Source organism: Schistocerca nitens, chromosome 1 (genome assembly GCF_023898315.1).
Source record: "Schistocerca nitens isolate TAMUIC-IGC-003100 chromosome 1, iqSchNite1.1, whole genome shotgun sequence".
Taxonomy (NCBI): Eukaryota; Metazoa; Arthropoda; class Insecta; order Orthoptera; family Acrididae; genus Schistocerca; species Schistocerca nitens.
Genome location: NC_064614.1, coordinates 1,051,654,347 through 1,051,675,658, shown reverse-complemented (window position 1 = coordinate 1,051,675,658; position 21,312 = coordinate 1,051,654,347). Strand labels below are relative to the sequence as shown.

The following is a 21,312-nucleotide window of genomic DNA, read 5'->3' as shown; positions in this document are numbered from 1 at the left end:
CTTAGCAGAGTAACACAAATTAAAATTCAGTAGCACTATGCCTGGCAAACTGTAGCAGATAATGAAGTAACTTATACCTAAACATGACATAGCACAAGCAGAAAAAATAGTACACTAAAGATAACAATGCAGATAAGGGAAATGTATAATCACATCTTAATGTCTAAGTAATTAGAGTGGTGCACCACAAAAACTAATTCTACAAAAAATTACCAAGTACTTGAAAAGAAAATTATATATGCAGTTATTGTTATCAGTCCCTTCTTATTGTTCTTTCCATTCCAAGAGCTCCTTTTTCGAAGAATGTGGATCATAAAATAATTATTTAATAGATCTGTTGACAGAAAGTGTTCACATTAGCAAATGTGTCTAAGTTTATTTTATAAAACTAATGCTGCAACACAGCTGGAAACCAGATATCAAATGAAATAAGCAACAATGTACAAAGTAAAGCATAAGAACATCATTCAGTAGTCATGAGGCATTTCATAAGTTAGTAGAAAAATCTCTCAACTAGAGAAACAGTAGTCATAATCAGTTGTATAGACGTAAAAATATTTCTCATCATTTCATTAGGTATTTCAGTAAATATCATAAATTAAGAGCTCCACAGCGTAATCATATATTTTCAAGTTCGACCGTGTCGTTTTTGCGATGCTTTCTACAAAGGAATGTCAATAGCGAGGATAATGGCCTCCCTTTTTTATTCTCCACCTGCGCCTCTGGCACACACTAATGGCTTTTTTTTTCCAGGCATCTTTCGCGTAGCTGGGTGCTTACAGAGACCTACCTTTCTTCCCGAAATATTTACAATAGCAGTTTCCGCTACAGTGACAGTCTCATATAAAAATATTTCACAGGGCAAGAATTTGCGTTACAAATCCGTAGAAACAAACTCTTATTGATATAACCCAAAAAAATTTTCGCCGGCATTGTGATACATTCACGCATTTACACACATTTCATAACTCTTAAAGTACGATTCTCGGTTTCCAACATCCTTTTTCACAAACCAGAGTCCCTAACTTCTATTCATTATTCATATACATATAAACACGTAATCACATTCCTTATATAGCATCAGCTTATTGATCATAAACATACCTCAACAGCATAATACACATCGTCGTCGTAAAAATAACATCATAACACCTCAGTCAAATCTCGAAAACGTCGTAGCTTTCTGCAATAATGTCAAAACCTAAAAAAAATTCTCTGCTCATTTCAATAGTGTCATCTACCTCAAACGTACTTTAAAATCATGCTCCCTTACCAAATACATCATTCAAAGCTCTCATAGTATGACAATGGTTCCGAAAAAATATGAACAGTTCACACAGTACAGACAAAATACAATTTCATAAGTGTGAAGTTATCCAACTGTGTAATTACGTAAACATGTGTCACTGATGCAGTAAAAAAAGTTTATCTCTCAGTTAAATGATCAGATAGCTGTGTAATTTGTGTGTTACAGAAATATGGTACCGATGTGTAAAGTTGTATAAGCAAATACCATATTAGCTAAGGCTCCTTGTGCTTGCCACACACATGGTACACAAAGTAAGCGTGTACCCCCCTGAGGATTAATGTAACTATACCCTCAGGTGTTACAGATTATTGCAATGGAATAAAATGTATCACGGAAAACTTTCTTTGTAATTCAAAAACCTTTAAAAATAAATGTTTTAAGTATAAAATTAATCACTCAAATACATGTACTGTAGCGCTAAACTGTGCGTCTTGTTGCAACATAATCTCTGTGGAAGTATCGTAGTTATCATCCTACGAAAGCTAATTTCTGCAGAAGCCAATGTACTTACCTCATGATACACCAAATTTCAAGTAAACCAAAATGTTGCATTAAAATCTCATTAGCAGTACCGGTAAATGTTCTAAGTATGTGAGCCTTATAGTTGTTACGTAATCGTGCAACTAACAAGCAAGAACGTACAAATAAAATCATTGTGTCGTCTGTTCACTATAACAATGCATTCATAATTACTTGTCTAAGTTCCCTCGGTTCTTGACTGGGTATTTAACTTCAAACATTGTTGCATGTCAACAGATTCTAAGTCTGACAAAGCATACTGGTAATGTAAAGTGAAAAATTTTATAGCCAAGACTAAGTTAAAAAGCAGATTATCTTTCAATTAACGGTTTTACATGTGAAATGTGGTGTAAACCTTTACTCTTCCCAGTATGCAGACTTTCAACTGAAAAGCAATTGTCATGTTTTATACGTTGGTGAGGAATGCTAAATCTTTTCTCAAGGTTAGCGTCTGTGTTATTTTTCTCTGAGCCAGCCGGCACAGGTGGCTGCCTGCGGTGCGGGTCATTGTCTGTTTCTTTGTTGGCGCGCGTCGTTATTGGGATTAGGAGACCAAACTTCTACAAATTCGCCTTGCCGAGAGGGCCCAGCTCTGTTAGAATCCCGCCAGTTCTGATGAAATTCACGTCTGTCGTTATGTGGGTAGTTCCTGTAGTTTCTTTCTTGTCGGTTAAGTGGTGGAGAATTTCTCCCTGAATTGTAACTGCGCGCTGAACTGTTGCGTCTGGAGTTATTCTGTCTCCCTTGATAATAATTGTTTTTGTTCCCATATTGTCTGTTTCTATGGTTGTCTCTGTCACTTTCATTACTATGGAAATGCGATCTTTCTCTGTAACTATTACTCTGCCAACAGTTGTCATACAGGTGGTGTCTATTTTGTTCACGATTTGCATTGTAAGAATATCCTTGTCGCGTCCCGTTATTATTTCTTTCATCGCGGAATTGCGACGGATGTGATCTGTAATTGTTATGCTCCTGCGTTCCGCGATTGTCAGTGTCAATTTCTAGTTCTTGTAAGAGTCCATGAAAAGCTTCAATGTCGTCTTTGCAACGTCCTGCTAAAATAATATGCCGTAAATGTTCAGGTAATTTGATTAAGCAAATGCGGATGAGTTCTGAGGGGCTGTATGGGTTTGAAAGATACTGATTCTTATGCAACATGTCTTCAAAATATTTCATAAGACTGGAAAATTCAGATTGTTCGAAACGTTTCATCATTATGATGCTATGTTTTACTCGGTCTTGTGTACTTGAGACCAATATGCTGAGAGGAAGGCATGATAAAAATCTCCTTCACTGTGACAATCGTGAATGACCGATCGCATTCTTACAGCTGGTTCATTCTCCAAGTAGTCACACATAAATTCTAACCTGTGCTCCAATGACCAGTTGGGAGTAAAACAATGAGAGAATTGATGGAGCCACACTTGTGGATGAATGTCGTTGGCAGAATTCTTAAATGTTTTGAATTTACGTGTAGTAATAAACAGCTTATAGTCAAAATCATCGTGTCGGCGAGTAGCATATCTGTCATTGTTACGTCGTGTCGGCGGTTCCATCTCAAAATTCGGTGCACCTTGCCAATTTCTTTCATAATTTCCGAAGTGTCCTGTGTTATTATCTTGTGGGTGTTCCGTATTTTTAAGTCCCTCTTCCCGTGTTGGGGCGCGAGTGTCCTCTGAAATACGTAATTCTTGTATTACCTGTGTCAGCTGATCTTGTACTTCCCGGATTTATCTTTGGTGTTGCGTATTAATTTTATTCAGATTTTGTTTCAGTTTCCTAATTTGTTCGCACTCTTCTGTCTCATTAAAGTCTACTGGTTTTGTGTCATTCAGATTATCATCTACCTTCGTAGATAAATTATTTAGCTGATCCGAAAGTTCAATTACTTTCTCTGATAATGAACTAATTTCCTCCATGTGTCTTTCTGAACCAATTTTCAGAGTATCTACTGTGTCCTTTAAGTTTTCCTGAGTTTTTGCAAGTTGCGTAACCGAATCGGTAGATGCAACTGAGTCAAATTTAGCTTGCAAGGTCTCATGATTTTCATGAACAATAGTTTGCAGTTCTTTTATGGCTGCTTCGTGATTCTGTAATGCATTTTCATGCCGCGAAAAAATAGGTTGAAAATGCTCACAAATTTGAGTTTTTACGTCATTACAGACTTTTTGACATTTCGATTCAATGTTATGTAACTCGGTAGTTAAATCTTCACGTGTTTGTTCAAGAGTTTGTTCCAATGAGTCTAACTTTTTAAGATTTTGTTCCAATGAGTCTAACTTTTGAAGCTGTTGCTGTGTTTGTCTCTGATTTTGTTCCATTGTGTCTAACTGTTGCTGTGTTTGTCTCTGATTTTGTTCCATTGTGTCTAACTTTTCAAGCTTTTGTCCCATTTGTTGCATTAATTGTAATAACAATGCACTGGTGTCTGAAACATGTTCCTAAGTGCTTTTCGGCAGTGAATTTGCACCGGCAACATTCACATTTTGACAAGTGGAAAATGTGTCTTGACTCATTTGAGAAAACGGTGAGGACGCAAAACCTGAATCTACAGTATTTGCAAAATTGTGTCCTGTCATTTCGGATTCCTGAAGCGAGCTGTTGCCGAGCGATCGATCGATAATGCTTCCCTGTTCACTACCTGTTTCACTGTCTACGCCATTGTTTGCAGCCCGCTCCATTTCCCTATGTACAGTTACCAAATTACTACTTTGAACGTCTGTTAATTCATTACACAGTGGTGCTGGCAAGCTACGCTCGTCGTCACTATTATTTCTCAGTTTACTTTGGAGCCTAGTGTTACGTTTTTCACACGCCATTATTGTCACAATATTTCACATGATAACACAGAAAAGCACAATTTGAAAAGCAAAATAAGATTACACATTAACATAGAAATGGAAATAATGTCTTCTTAAATACTTGGTGCAAATCTACATGCATGCCACAACTGTTTTACTGTACAACAATGAAAGACTGCAACTACAAAGGAGATTCTCTCTACAATTACGCGCTAGCAATAAACAGAATCTACGCTAATTACACAAACTACAAGAAAAAATCGGAAGATTCCAGTGAGGTATCCTCGGCTAAGGGTCGACATATGAAACATCCCCTTTTTACAATTATACAAGACTGTGCTTAAACTGACACACAATATTTTTAGCGCAACGCAATCTGACTTTCAGAAATCCCTACAAAAGAATGGCCGTGACTAACATTAACCTATGCATTTCACAAATCGCTTACCTCACAAAAATCTTCGATACTCGAACTACTGCAGTACAGCGAGCGCCACTACTGCCAGCTAAATAAAAGATTCAAACTACGGAAGGCACTAACTACTGATAGGCATAGTTAGCAAATGAAAGATTTTAATAGAGAACAAACAATGTATTTACCTTAATAGTCACAATATATATACCAGTTCATGACAAATTACAAAACTCCGCCATCTCTCTCCCCACATCCACCACTGCTGGCGGCTCACCTCCAACTGCGCAACGCTACGCGCTGTTCACAGCCAGCTGCCTAACACTACAATGGCAGACAACAATGCAAACTAGACACAGACTGCACACAGCACAGCCAGTGATTTTTATACAGAGGTGGCGTTACCAATAAAAAAACCTAAACAGCCTACTTACAAATAGTTCACTAATGCTCTCTCTGAAACTCTCTACAACTTCTGGTTCTTTCAGTTTATCCAGGTCCTATCTCCTTAAATTTCCGCCTTTTTGCAGTTTCTCTTGTTTTAATCTACAGATCATAAGCAATAGATTGTGATCAGAGTCCACATCTGCCGCTGGAAATATCTTACAATTTAAAAAATGGTTCAAATGGTCCTGAGCACTATGGGACTTAACATTTATGGTCATCAGTCCCCTAGAACTTAGAACTACTTAAACCTAACTAACCTAAGGACATCACACAACACCCAGTCATCACGAGGCAGAGAAAATCCCAGACCCCGCCGGGAATCGAACCCGGGAATCCGGGCGCGGGAAGCGAGAACGCCACCACACGACCACGTACAATTTAAAACCTGGGTCTTCAATCTCTTTCATACCATTATATACTCTATCTGAAACCTTCCAGTGTCTCCAGGCCTCTTCCACGTACATAACCTTCTTTCATGATTCTTAAACCAAGTGTTAGCTGTGGTTAAGTTACGCTCTGTGCAAAATTCTACTACGCGGCTTCCTTTTTCATTCCTTATCCCAATTCCATATTCACCTAATACTTTTCATTCTCTTCTTTTTCCTACTGTAGAATTCCAGTGCCGTGTGACTATTAAATTTTAAGTTCCCTTAACTATCTGAATAACTTGTTTTATTGCATCATACATTTCTTCAATCCCTTTATCATATGCAGAGGTACTTGGCATATAAATTTATATTCCTGCGGTAGGCATGGGCTTCGTGTCTGTCTCGGCTACAATAATGCGTTCACTATGCAGTTAGTAGTTGCTCACCCGCGCTCGTATTGTTTATGCATTACCTAAGCTACTCCTGTATTGCACCTATTTGATTTTGTGCTTATAACCCTGTATTCACCTGACCAGAAGTCTTGTTCCTCCAGCCACCGAACTTCCCTAATTCCTACTATATCTAGCTTTAACCTATCCATTTCCCTTTTTAAATTTTCTGACCTGCCTGCCCAATTAAGGGATCTGACATTACACGCTCCGATCCATAGAACACCAGTTTTATTGCTCCTGATAACGACATCCTCCTGAGAAGTACCCAGCCAGAGGTGCGAATGGGTGACTATTTTATCACTGGAGTATTTTACCTTAGAGAACGCCATCATCGTTTAACGATACAGTAAAGCTGGATGCCCTCAGGGAAAATTACGGCTGTATTTTCCCCTTGCTTTCAACCGTTCGCAGCATCAGCACAGCAAGGCAGTTTTGGTTAACGTTACAAGACAAGATTAGTCAATCATTCAGACATTTGCCCCACAACTACTGATAAGGCTGTTACCCTTCTTCAGGAACCACACGTTTTTCTGGCCTGGCAACAGATACCCCTCCGATGTGGTTGCACCTAGGTACGGCTCTGTGTATCACTGAGGCACGCAAGACTCCCCACCAACGGCAAGGTCCTTGGTTCAGATTAAGTAAGGAATTAATAAATTCATTACGATTTTAATACTAGGATTTCTAGTTCTGCTCGGCTACTTTCACGCCTTTTACGTACTTCCCCTGGAAGTCTGATTCTCCTGCTACTTGTGTAATGTGTAAATACATTCTCTGCGCGTGGAGGTTATGTCCGTAAGTGCATTGCTGAAGAACAACGTTATCTCTTAAATGAAATAAATGTACTTAATTTAAATTACTGATTGCTTTTTCCTTTCATGTGTTACGTTGTAGCTTCTGATGTTTGCATGATATGCTACACTACTGTCCGTTCTTCTCTCTATCTTTAGATACTTAACACAATTAATCTTCTTCTTAGTATTATTATTATTATTATTATTGTTATAATTATTACCGAAAGCATCTGAATCTTAATTTTTCGGTCTCTTTTTCTTTCCTTCCAGTAGTGTGTACCAAATGAGAAAGTTTCTTTCTAATTCGTCAGTGATTTAACCCATCATTCATTCTTTCTTCTGTTACTATATGCTATGATAGTGACACTATCATCCTTCCTTAAAATAAATTACCTCCACGTTTTATTAGTACTTGACTCTCATATTACATCCCTCCCACATTCCAGAATTATATAGAGCTATCGCTTCAAAAAATATATAATACAGGATTTACCAAACATTCTTTGGCTATCGTCCCTCGTCCAAAAAGAAAAACCATTTAATAATATACTAGCATGCTACGTTTTGGATATGCTAGTGAAATACGTTTACATGCTGTCACCATCAGAATTGAACCTAATATTGAACCCTCTCACGTCATGTAACTACTAATGTTTATCTCCAGCGCACTTTAGACCGACTATTTGAGAAGAGCAACTACAAAGGTACTAGACTGGTAGAAAGAGTCACGTCCAGACGCGAAACATTAGTATGATTTCATTCTTACGCGACAAATGAAGCAGACAACATTGTTTACTGTATTTTTATGACATTTATCACGTAAGTGTTTGGAAACGATTGTGTTCCTCCACGTACCTGGAAGCATTATTTAAAAATACTTAGTTTTACTATAAAACTGTTTTGTTTCTTTACGTTTTGTTTGAAAATCACAACTAGCAAAATATTTCAGTGTGTGCTACGTAGAATACTGGCATGGTATTTGCCTTTTTGTAGAAAGATTTGCGTTCGTTAAACAAAACCGTAAACAAACGGCAGAGTATTTATGTTTTTACTCTATGTGTGCGTACAGCATTAACCTACGATTACCCTGTGGTATGGGTGATGTCTTGAAAAAAATGATATAACAGCGTCTCTGGAGTCTCTGTAGCCGAAAGTTTTCTCGAAATGAGAGACACGTTCATGAAATGTATTCGCAGTTGCTAATTCAAATACCCCTCCAATATACAACTGAAAGATGACAACGAAAATTTGTGCTGGAAAGAGACTTGAACCCGTGTTTCTCGATTTACGCGACATGTAGCCTTAACCGCTTTGTCTATGCGTGTACGACCTACGTCCAGACGGACAGTCCCATATGTCGTCGCTCCTGCGTCACAACCTGTCCTCATGCACAGGCTATGTAATTTCCATACAGGGGAGGACATTTTTAATTGAGAGTGGTTCCCTGGTATCGTCGGATAAATACTATATTGCAGTGATTGTGTTATTAAGAAGCAGGCATGCATGTCCGAAGGTACATTGCACTCTTCTCCTTAACAATACATGCACTGGAATATCGTATTTATACCTTTAGTATTCTCTGTGGCGCAGGATTTTGTGGGGGCTTCTACAAGCATAGTCTTATAATTAATATTCCCTTTACTAAACAACATTATCCAACCACTTGCAAACATTAGGTCTCTACACTCAGACTGGGGAATAACAATTTCCACTCCTGGAAATGGAAAAAAGAACACATTGACACCGGTGTGTCAGACCCACCATACTTGCTCCGGACACTGCGAGAGGGCTGTACAAGCAATGATCACACGCACGGCACAGCGGACACACCAGGAACCGCGGTGTTGGCCGTCGAATGGCGCTAGCTGCGCAGCATTTGTGCACCGCCGCCGTCAGTGTCAGCCAGTTTGCCGTGGCATACGGAGCTCCATCGCAGTCTTTAACACTGGTAGCATGCCGCGACAGCGTGGACGTGAACCGTATGTGCAGTTGACGGACTTTGAGCGAGGGCGTATAGTGGGCATGCGGGAGGCCGGGTGGACGTACCGCCGAATTGCTCAACACGTGGGGCGTGAGGTCTCCACAGTACATCGATGTTGTCGCCAGTGGTCGGCGGAAGGTGCACGTGCCCGTCGACCTGGGACCGGACCGCAGCGACGCACGGATGCACGCCAAGACCGTAGGATCCTACGCAGTGCCGTAGGGGACCGCACCGCCACTTCCCAGCAAATTAGGGACACTGTTGCTCCTGGGGTATCGGCGAGGACCATTCGCAACCGTCTCCATGAAGCTGGGCTACGGTCCCGCACACCGTTAGGCCGTCTTCCGCTCACGCCCCAACATCGTGCAGCCCGCCTCCAGTGGTGTCGCGACAGGCGTGAATGGAGGGATGAATGGAGACGTGTCGTCTTCAGCGATGAGAGTCGCTTCTACCTTGGTGCCAATGATGGTCGTATGCGTGTTTGGCGCCGTGCAGGTGAGCGCCACAATCAGGACTGCATACGACCGAGGCACACAGGGCCAACACCCGGCATCATGGTGTGGGGAGCGATCTCCTACACTGGCCGTACACCACCGGTGATCGTCGAGGGGACACTGAATAGTGCACGGTACATCCAAACCGTCATCGAACCCATCGTTCTACCATTCCTAGACCGGCAAGGGAACTTGCTGTTCCAACAGGACAATGCAAGTCCGCATGTATCCCGTGCCACCCAACGTGCTCTAGAAGGTGTAAGTCAACTACCCTGGCCAGCAAGATCTCCGGATCTGTCCCCCATTGAGCATGTTTGGGACTGGATGAAGCGTCGTCTCACGCGGTCTGCACGTCCAGCACGAACGCTGGTCCAACTGAGGCGCCAGGTGGAAATGGCATGGCAAGCCGTTCCACAGGACTACATCCAGCATCTCTACGATCGTCTCCATGGGAGAATAGCAGCCTGCATTGCTGCGAAAGGTGGATATACACTGTACTAGTGCCGACATTGTGCATGCTCTGTTGCCTGTGTCTATGTGCCTGTGGTTCTGTCAGTGTGATCATGTGATGTATCTGACCCCAGGAATGTGTCAATAAAGTTTCCCCTTCCTGGGACAATGAATTCACGGTGTTCTTATTTCAATTTCCATGAGTGTATAAATCAAAACTGCATGCTGCACATGGAGCAACCATAGTATGCAACAGAGCTCATGCTAAAACACGTCCGTTGTTTGCTCCAGTATGACTATAAAGTGAGCTCCACTTCAAGATAAAAATCTTTACTTGTTTCCGCCTGTGATTAACATTACAAGTGGATATAAAAGAAAAAGTTAAATTAGCTTCTGCCTGACAATAACTGTACCAGGGCGTACTTAGCTAACCAGGATAATCAACTGATTCACTAAAATTATCTACAATGTATCACCTTCTACTCTTGTACCCTACAGGCAACAGGCTCAGATAGCAATGCAGCTACTATATTGAACAAGATCATACATGTAAGGAAAAGACACAATAACAGAATGTATATTGTAAGGTGGCTGTAGTTTCGCACCTTACAAGCACTCATATCGATACTTTGCTGTGATTTACAACCGGAGTAGGTATCATTTGATAGGTTGTACATCGTGTATCCACCCCCCCCCCCCTCCCCCCCCCATGAAACATGGACCTTGCCGTCGGTGGGGAGGCTTGCGTGCCTCAGCGATACAGATAGCCGTACCGTAGGTGCAACAACAACGGAGGGGTAGCTGTTGAGAGGCCAGACAAACGTATGGTTCCTGAAGAGGGGCAGCAGCCTTTTCAGTAGTTGCAGGGCCAAATGTCAAACGGCCTTGCTGTGCTAGTACTGCGAACGGCTGAAATCAAGGGGAAACTACAGCCGTAATTTTTCCCGAGGGCATGCAGCTGTACTGTATGGTTAAATGATGATGGCGTTCTCTTGGGTAAAATATTCCGGAGGTAAAATAGTCCCCCATTCCGATCTCCTGGCGGGGACTACTCAAGAGGATGTCATTATCAGGAGAAAGAAAACTGGCGTTCTACGGATCGGAGGGTGGAATGTCAGATCCCTTAATCAGGCAGGTAGGTTAGAAAATTTAAAAAGGGAAATGGATAGGTTAAAGTTAGATATAGTGGGAATTAGTGAAGTTCGGGGGCAGGAGGAACAAGACTTCTGGTCAGGTGACTAGAGGGTTATAAACACAGAATCAAATAGGGATAATGCAGGAGTAGGTTTAATAATGAATAGGAAAATAGGAATGCAGGTAAGCTACTACAAAGAGCATAGTGAACGCATTATTGTGGCCAAGATAGATACGAAGCCCACGCCTACCACAGAAGTAGAAGTTTATATGCCAACTAGGTCTGCAGAAATTGAAGAAATGTATGATGAAATAAAAGAAATTATTCAGATAGTGAATTATTCAGATAGTGAAGGGAGACGAAATTTTAATAGTCATGGGTGACTGGAATTCGTCAGCAGCAAAAGGGAGATAAGGAAACGTAGTTGGTGAATATGGATTGGGGGTAAGAAACGAAAAAGGAAGCCGCCTGGTAAAATTTTGCGCAGAGCTCAACTTAATCATAGCTAACACTTGGTTCAGAAATCATAAGAGAAGACTGTATACATGGAAGAAGCCTGGAGATTTTGACAGGTTTCAGATAGATTGTATAATGGTAAGACAGAGATTTAGGAACCAGGTTTTAAACTGTGAGACATTTCAGGGGCAGATGTGGACTGTGACCACAATCTATTGGTTATGAACTGTAGATTAAAACTGAAGAAACTGCAAAAAGGTGGGAATTTAAGGAGATGGGACCTGGATAAACTGAAAGTACCAGAGGTTGTACAGAGTTTCAGGGAGAGCATAAGGGAACAATTGACAGGAATGGGGGAAAGAAATACAGTAGAAGAAGAATGGGTAGCTCTGAGGGATGAAGTAGTGAAGGCAGCAGACGATCAAGTAGGTAAAAAGACGAGGGCTAATAGAAATCCTTGGGTAACAGAAGAAATATTGAATTTAATTGCTGAAAGGAGAAAATATAAAAATGCGGTAAATGAAGCAGGCAAAAAGGAATACAAACGTCTCAAAAATGAGATCGACAGGAAGTGCAAAATGGCTAAGCAGGGATGGCTAGAGGACAAATTTAAGGATGTAGAGGCTTATCTCACTAGGGGTAAAATAGATACTGCCTACAGGAAAATTAAAGATACCGTTGGAGAAAAGAGAACCACTCGTATGAATATCTAGAGCTCAGATGGAAACCCAATTCTAAGCAAAGAAGGGAAAGCAGAAAGGTGGAAGGAGTATATAGAGGGTCTATACAAGGGCGATGTACTTGAGGACAATATTTTGGAAGAGGATGTAGATGACGATGAAATGGGAGATATGATACTGCGTGTAGAGTTCGACAGAGCACTGAAAGACCTGAGTCGAAACAAAGCCCCGGGAGTAGACAACATTCCATTAGAACTACTGACGGCCTTGGGAGAGCCAGTCCTGACAAAACTCTACTATCTGGTGAGCAAGATGTATGAGACAAGCGAAATACCCTCAGACTTCAACAAGAATATAATTCCAATCCCAAAGAAAGCAGGTGTTGACAGATTTGAAAATTACTGAACTATCAGTTTAATAAGTTCAAATGGTTCAAATGGCTCTGAGCGCTATGGGACTCAACATCTTAGGTCATAAGTCCCCTAGAACATAGAACTACTTAAACCTAACTAACCTAAAGACATCACACACACCCATGCCCGAGGCAGGATTCGAACCTGCGACCGTAGCAGTCCCGCGGTTCCAGACTGCAGCGCCAGAACCGCACGGCCACCGCGGCCGGCAGTTTAATAAGTCACGGCTGCAAAATACTAACGCGAATTCTTTACAGACGAATGGAAAAATTAGTAGAAGCCGACCACGTGGAAGATCAGTTTGGATTCCGTAGAAATATAGGAACACGTGAGGCAATACTGACCCTACGACTTATCTTAGAAGCTAAATTAAGGAGAGGCAAGTCTACGTTTCTAGCATTTGTACACTTAGAGAAAGCTTTTGACAATGTTGACTGGAATACTCTCTTTCAAATTCTGAAGGTGGCAGGGGTAAAATAGAGGGAGCGAAAAGCTATTAACAATTTGTACAGAAACCAGATGGCAGTTATAAGAGTCGAGGGGCATGAAAGGGAAGCAGTGGTTGGGAAGGGAGTGAGACAGGGTTGTAGTCTCTCCCCGATGTTATTCAATCTGTATGTTGAGCAAGCAGTGAAGGAAACAAAACAAAAATTCGGAGTAGGTATTAAAATCCATGGAGAAGAAATAAAAACGTTGAGATTCGCCGATGACATTGTAATTCTGTCAGAGACATCAAAGGACTTGGAAGAGCAGTTGAACGGAATGGATAGTGTCTTGAAAGGAGGATACAAGATGAACATCAACAAAAGCAAAACGAGGAAAATGGAATGTAGTCGACTTAAGTCAGGTGATGCTGAGGGAATTAGATTAGGAAATGAGACACTTAAAGTAGTAAAGGAGTTTTGGTATTTGGGGAGCAAAATAACTGATGATGGTCGAAGTAGAGAGGATATAAAATGTAGACTGGCAATGGCAAGGAAAGCATTTCTGAAGAAGAGAAATTTGTTAACATCGAGTATAGATTTAAGTGTCAGGAAGTCGTTTCTGAAAGTATTTGTATGGAGTGTAGCCATGTATTTAAGTGAAACATGGACGATAAATATTTTGGACAAGAAAAGAATAGAATCTTTGGAAATGTGGTACTACAGAAGAATGCTAAAGATTTGATGGGTAGATCACATAACTAATGATGAAGTGTTGAATAGGATTGGGGAGAAGAGAAGTTTGTGACACAACTTGACTAGAAGAAGGAATCGGTTGGTAGGGCATGTTCTGAGGCATCAAGGGATCACCAGTTTAGTATTGGAGGGCAGTGTGGAGTGTAAAAATCGTAGAGTGAGACCAAGAGACGAATACACTAAGCAGATTCAGAAGGATGTAGGTTGCAGTAGGTACTGGGAGATGAAGAAGCTTGCACAGGATAGAGTAGCATGGAGAGCTGCATGAAACCAGTCTCAGGACTGAAGACCACAACAACAACAACAACAACAACATCGTGTATATGAATATTTAAGGAAGACTGACATTTTCATGTACATCTTGTAATTATGGAAGGTGGCAGAGTATCTTTATCATCAAAACGGCGTAATGAATAATTGCCTATACTAGTAGAGGTTGGAACTCCAGTGGAAATAAGAAGGCGGGCGTAACTCAAGCCCTGTGTGGAAGAGCCTACAAAGGTGTGTTTGTCCTGCTTGACACAGAGAGTAGCCAAGATGAGCGGTAGGGGCAATTGATCGCTGAAGCAAAATACAGCGGCGGCCGGCCGGTGTTGTAGTGGGGCCTGAAGGATTACCGAATAATACTTCGGAAACTCTGAAAATCCTGGACGCAGCAGAGAGGAACGAGGAAGCTTTATCTCGTAAATCACGCAGGCTGGAATATTTCTAAGGATATTTACTCTGAGAAGCGTACCATTGTATGTATTCCTAATTAAAGGGGATAGGTATTTCCTCGCAAACTTTCCTCCGCGCTGGACGACAAAAGGATAAAATATGGTTGGTCGGCGTTCGGAAGAATTTGTATAGAGGGAGAATATTCTGTAGTTTCGAGAATATGATTCGCTTTATGCAGTTACGAGGAAGGGAAGTCGAGATATACTGGGAGGCCAGCGGTGGAGAGAAAGGAGTCTTCCATTTTCAGCGCCCGTGTTTGACGGTCCCTCAGTGTCAGCTTTCGTTGGTACAGACGGACTTGCTGTCTTTGCTCTCAGGAGATTTTATAGTTTGAACGCTGAGACACTGTACTGTTGCGAACTTATACGATTCTGGATCTCGCCTCCAGGTAGGCAGTCGTCATTGATAACGCAGCTTTCAGTGATTGAGAGCACTTCTTCTGCTTATGCTCACGTTGAGGTGTTGTCTGAACTTCGTCCCTGTGGCAGGGAGTTCGCGTTTCTCGTCTGTAGAACACAGAGAGGAGAAGACAGGATTAGAGTATACTAGTCAGAGGACCGTCTTCTGCCGTCATAGTGTTTGAATGAGGGTTATTTTTCTATTTTGCTGCTGGAGTTCTTCCGTTGTTACAGATATGTACGAGAGGCATCACTCCGAACCACCGGACGCAGTACATATGGTGATATTACTAATTGCTTCGGCTTATTAGGGCTATAAAGCTAAACAGCTGTGATGACGTAACTGAGGTTCCACAAGACACTATATCATATTTGAAAGTAGTCTCTTCTAGTGTTTGGTACATAGGTGATGTCAGTCATCTCGCGTTATTTATATTAGATCACGTAGCCACAAAAAGGGGCAGATTTTGTCAATCGATCAATCATATTAGTTAGGAAATCCACTTGTTCTTTTTTATGTCCATTGGTTATTGATATATAAACATTTGTAATATATAAAGGGATTTCTGTCCACAATAAATGTATAAGCAGAAACGGCATTTATCATTTGTAGTTACTAGTTCCCTTAATTATTCATTTATGTTGATGTTGTAATTTATATGTCAAAGAGCAAGAAGGCGGAGATAATATCACCATTAGGAGATCCTAAGATCTGCTTCAGGGGTAGTCAGACTGGGCCAAATCTTCTCTATGCATGTTATAAGATAATGAGTGAAAGTAGATAAACATAAGAAATGTTATTATTTTTGATGAGTTATGAAAACAGTTTCTTTAGTTATATTCCAAAAGTTACAAAAATGAATTGTAATTTTTGAAATAAAACATTATTTTCCAATGATCTAGCTGAAATATTTAACCCAACTGTGTATAACTGCATTTAAATGAAATTTATATAAATTTTAGGTACGGTGCTAGGAACACTCAGGATTTTAAGCGTTGATGAAACATGCTGTACAGAATTGACTGTGTTCAGATGGATGTTGCGGTGGTGAAATGTTCAGGTGTTCAAACGAGTGTCCGTTTTCTTGAATGCCCTGCTGAACAAGCCTTATAACCGTCCTGCGGACGAAATGTAAAGTTACTGGTGCCACACAGCGACACGTTTCCTTGACACGGCGATTAAAGTAATTTTCGATTACACAGTAGAATGTCTCCTTACACTGCCGTAAAAGAGGCACGTCGATATGTGCAAATAAAAGAGGTATAAACATGGCATATACATCCAGTAGATATTTTGACATGTTGCTGATACTCGACGAATACCCATTTCAACACCAGTAGCAGCGCAGATGACGCTGAGCGGCACAACTACGGAGCTTGTCGGTTCACAACTTTACACGTCGTTCCCAGGTTGCTTAGAACTCACTTTGAGTTGTGTAATTTTCTAGAAAATATCTAAATAAACTACACTCGGAAATCAGCAGAAACAATAATGTTTCTCATCTTTACCTGTCGAAATAATCTTTCTTTCACTTATTATTGTTTGAGCTGCTGGTAAAAACATCCTGAATGTAACACGGTCGCTGGCACTGAAAGATTTTCCGTTATTTAAAAGTTCTTCTATTGCATCTTAAAATACCCTCCTAAATCTTGAGGCTGAGAAACGACTTTTCGTCACAGAGTTAACTGAAAGAAACATTCTCCTCAGGCAGAAGAAATGCTCTTGCAATTCCACATCTGGCATTAGTATCATTTCCTAAGATTTGTTGCAGTTACAGGTATCCTGTTTTCACTAGATTTGGTAATTATTGAACACAATAAAATTTGAAACACCTACTAAGCGAAGTCAAAGAATTTGTAGTAAGCTGGTCTTTCAAATTTCATAGAAAATTTGAAATCCCAAGTAATGTAGATCTAAAAATATTGTAGTCCGCCAATTATTTGCTCAAACAATAGCCTCTCACGTAAGCATGCCTTCCCAGAGTCTGTTAGCTCTAAACTCTTCAACGACATATTAAGGGATTGAAATTAGTTGTCGCTTGAAAACCGATTTAGAGCACAATATGTAAGGCTGGTCAACCTCTTGGCCACGGAGATGTAAACAAGTAGAAACATTGTTACTTCAGTTCAAAGAATGACGCAGACTTTTTTTCAAAAGCATTTACTGAAATTGATATGGACCACCGATTGCTATACCTATAGATTTTCGTTTTACAAGGGGAAATGCGCATGTTCGATGAAGTGAGGCTCCTGGTACATGTACTATCCAATTTCAGCGACGAACGATAAAGAAATTTAGCGTCCGTATCTTCTCGCTAGCAGTACACAGATGACGATATTCAGCAAGTATATGCACCATCACATCCCTTTCGAACTGTGCAGTGCCATCTAAAAAGCGATGTACAGGCATCAGAGTAAGAAGGTGCTTGTGTACCTAAACCACCGCATCTGCCCGCATCTCGTGGTGGTGCGGTAGCGTTCTCGCTTCCCACGCCCGGGTTCCCGGGTTCGATTCCCGGCGGGGTCAGGGATTTTCTCTGCCTCGTGATGGCTGGGTGTTGTGTGCTGTCCTTAGGTTAGTTAGGTTTAAGTAGTTCTAAGTTCTAGGGGACTTATGACCACAGCAGTTGAGTCCCATAGTGCTCAGAGCCATTTGAACCATTTTTGAACCACCGCATCTCTGTCCTTATCATTTGACGCAGATTCTGTAGATCACATGTAAGACATCCAGCGAAATGGGCGTTGATGGTGCAGACTGAGCTTCCGACCGTCAGAGTCAACGAAGATTTCGGTAACTCGTGGAGACCATGCCACGACGTGTGGCGTCGTTATGGCGAAATTTGTCCTTACAAATAATAGGAAGGTATTAGTAACACTGTACCAAGGACATTGTGGCGCTGAAAACACTTGTTCTTGCCCTTTCATCGAACAGAGTAACTTCGGGCCTCGTTAATACTAGGATGGTGAAGGTGTAGATAAGCCGCGTGGAGTCGGCTCTGGAAGGCGCAGGCGCAGATCACAAAGCGGCGTCCAACTAAAGGTCTTACACTTGGCCGTTGGCCTTAAGATGTTGTTGAGTGGATATATATTTTGTAATGAAAATATACAAAGTGCCGAATGTGTACTGAAGAGGGAACATTCGTATGTGTAGGCAAGGACAGTAGTGTTGGAAACATGTTCTCATGTAAATGTCGAGTAGTCAATGGTGAAGTATGAGTTGCAGATGGACTGGTATCTCTGGAATAATATCACATGCATATTAATCTGCCTGGCCTTTAATGGCGATTTGTGGTTCATCTAGAAATGTCTAATATACTCGATGTCCCAGAGATGTTGCGACGCCGGCCGCGGTGGCCGAGCGGTTCTAGGCGCTTCAGTCCATAACTGTGTGACTGCTACCGTCGCAGGTTCGAATCCTGCCTCGAGCATGGACGTGTGTGATGTTCTACGTTCTACGGGACTGATGACCTGAGATGTTAAGCCCCATAGTGCTCCGAGCCATTTGAATCATTTGATGTTGTGAAAAACTTTGAGGCCAGGCCTTGTCTCCTAAGAATGCTATGCTATGTCTCCTTGGTGCATGAAAAACATTGGAGATTTTACAGAGTTCCGGGACAAAAAGAAACTGGATGTAAACCCGTGACCGAAACCGTCAACCACCGAGGCAACAGAGCATCGCATTCATAGGAGACAAAACCTTTCTACCTAGCAGCTAGCCCCATCTTCTCCACTGGCTATCGTACGACTCAACCGCGATCACTGAATAACCAACACCGTCGGCGTACAAATTCACGCTCTCTGCAGAACGTGAGGACTAGCGACAGGCGCCGGCGCCTATAACATAAAAAAATGGCTCTGAGCATTGTGGTACTTAACATCTGAGGTCATCAGTCCCCTAGACTTAGAACTACTTTAACCTAAATAACCTCAGGACACCACAAACATCCATGCCCGAGGCAGGAATCGAACCTGCGACCGTAGCGGTCGCGCCGTTCCAGACTGTAGCGCCTAGAACCGCTAGGCCACCGAGGCCGGCGCCTATAACATAGACGCTCTGTAGCGTTGTTTGGTTACGCTTCCGGAGGTTGGCTTCTATCTCCGATTTATTCCTCAAGACACCCTCTACACACTCTCTACAACCCCTGGGACACTCCAAATATACATACATACCATTCATGTTTGCGCATTGCAACGATTTCACTCGTCCCCTAATAAGGTATAAATCTTATTTTCGGGATAAGAGGAATGCATCGCAATTTTTTTTCGGACACTGACAAGATATTTGCAATATATGGAAAATATAACCACAGCTGAATTTCATTCCGCTTCCGATGATTGCATTGTGATACTCCAAACCATGATACTGAAATCCAATCACTAAATTTACGTTGTAGTAAATATTTTCAAATCTGTTTCTAAACATCTGGTGTTCGACTATTTCACGTGCCAATGAGTAGGAACGATTGCCAGAGTTAATTTTAAAATAGAAGCAATAATAGCCATCGTTCGCAAAAGGAAGTCTTTTTGACCTAGGTTTCAGCCACTACTAAGAGTGACTATAGCATTGTCGCTTTATGTTTATTTTATACTAGACATGGCAGCTTAAATGCTTTATTTCTGATGAAAGCTCTCTCAGTAGTGGCCGAAACCTAGGTCAAAAAGACTTCATTTGGCGATCGAGGACTGTTATTGCTTTAATTTTACTTTGTAACGGTCGCTAACAACGTAGCCATGTTTAAAACTTTCCATTAATTTTGCCCTCTAGCAGTAGACTAAAAGTTTCGTTATTGCGCTGTTTCAGACACAAGTGATGGAACGCCAGAGGACCTCGAACGGACGCCGACATTCTACGATCGCGCCTCTAGCATCGAACACGAGGTAAGTAATTTGGGCTCTCGCCATTCTTGCAGGACGTTACAAAAGGGCTAGGAGTTCCACATAAGAGCAGCTAGTCATTGTGCACATGCACTGACTTGACAAAAGGCATGTGATACCTTCTAATATCGTGTTGGACCTCATTTTGCCCGGCATAGTACAGTACAGGAATTCGTAGCGGGCCACAACAAATCATTCAAGAGACTGATGACGCAAAAAAAAGTGCAGTAACTCGATGTGACATGTACTCAACAAGTCGTTGGAAGTTCCCTGCAGAAATACGAAGCCGTGATGCCTCCATTGATGTCCATACATGGGAAAGTGTTGCCGGTGCTGGATTTTGTGTTTGAACTGGCTTCTCGATTATGTCCCCTAAATGCTCGATGGGATTCACGTCGAGGAATCTGGGTGGCAAGATCGTTCGCTCGAGCTGTCCAAAATTTTCTTCCACGCAATCGCGAATAACTGTGGCCCGGTGACACGGTGCATCACTCTTTGGGAACATGAATTCCTTGAATGGTTGCAAACGATGCCCAAGCAGCCGAAGATAACCGTTCCTAGTCAATGGTCAGCTGGACCAGTGGACCCATTCCACTAGCAAGTTCAGCCCGCATCATGATGAAGGCACCACAGGCTTGCACATTGCCTTGGGTCCAGGGCTTCATAGGGTCAGCGCTCTTCTCGAATCCTACCATCAGATCTTACAAATTGAAATCTTGATTCATCTGACCAGATTACGGTTTTTCAGTCGACTAGCTTGCAGCCGATACGTCACGAAAAGGCGCTGAAGGCGATGCCTTGCTGTTACCACAGGCATCTGTGTCTATCGTCTGCTGTCATAGCTCATTAACTCAAAATTTCGCCGCATTGTACTAACCGATACGGTCGTCGTACGTCCTACAATTATTTCTGCGGTTATTTCACGCAGTTGTACGTGTCTGTTAGGACTGACAATTGTATGCAAAAGCTGCTGCCGTCGGGTACTGCATCGTCCGTGGTGAGAGGTTATGCCCGAGTTGGTATTCTCGACACACTCTTGGCACCGTGGATCTCGGAAAATAGAATTCCCTAATGATTTCCGAAATGGAGTAGCCCACGTCTCAAGTTTCAGCTACCATCCCGATTTCAAAGTCTGTTAATTGCTGTCGTGCGGACATAAACACATCGAAAATCTTTTCACTTGAATCACCTGAGTACAAATGACACAGCTCCGCCAACTCAGAGACTCTACTACCTTCTGCACATGTAAATATCGCTATCTCATGATTTGGGGTCACCACAGTGTATATACAATGTGTTAAGAAAAACCTCAGTGTGTCAGGGGATGATACGCATCAAAACAAGACCAAAATGTCGTACGATCACAGGTCCTACAAAGCATATGAACACGTGTTCATAGGAGGTACTGTTGTGATATCATCTATGGCAAT

The 21,312-nt window shown here is 41.8% G+C and overlaps 1 protein-coding gene across 2 annotated transcripts in view; it reads left to right on the top strand.

Moving 5' to 3' along the window:
* LOC126238059 (ecdysone-induced protein 75B-like) overlaps positions 1 to 21,312 on the top strand; it is a 626,856-nt gene that overhangs the window by 398,871 nt on the left and 206,673 nt on the right. For both annotated transcript variants that reach the window (XM_049947766.1, XM_049947765.1), the window contains exon 4: positions 19,809 to 19,885. In XM_049947766.1, the coding sequence (XP_049803723.1) occupies positions 19,809 to 19,885 (77 nt within the window). The remainder of the gene's footprint in view (positions 1 to 19,808; positions 19,886 to 21,312) is intronic.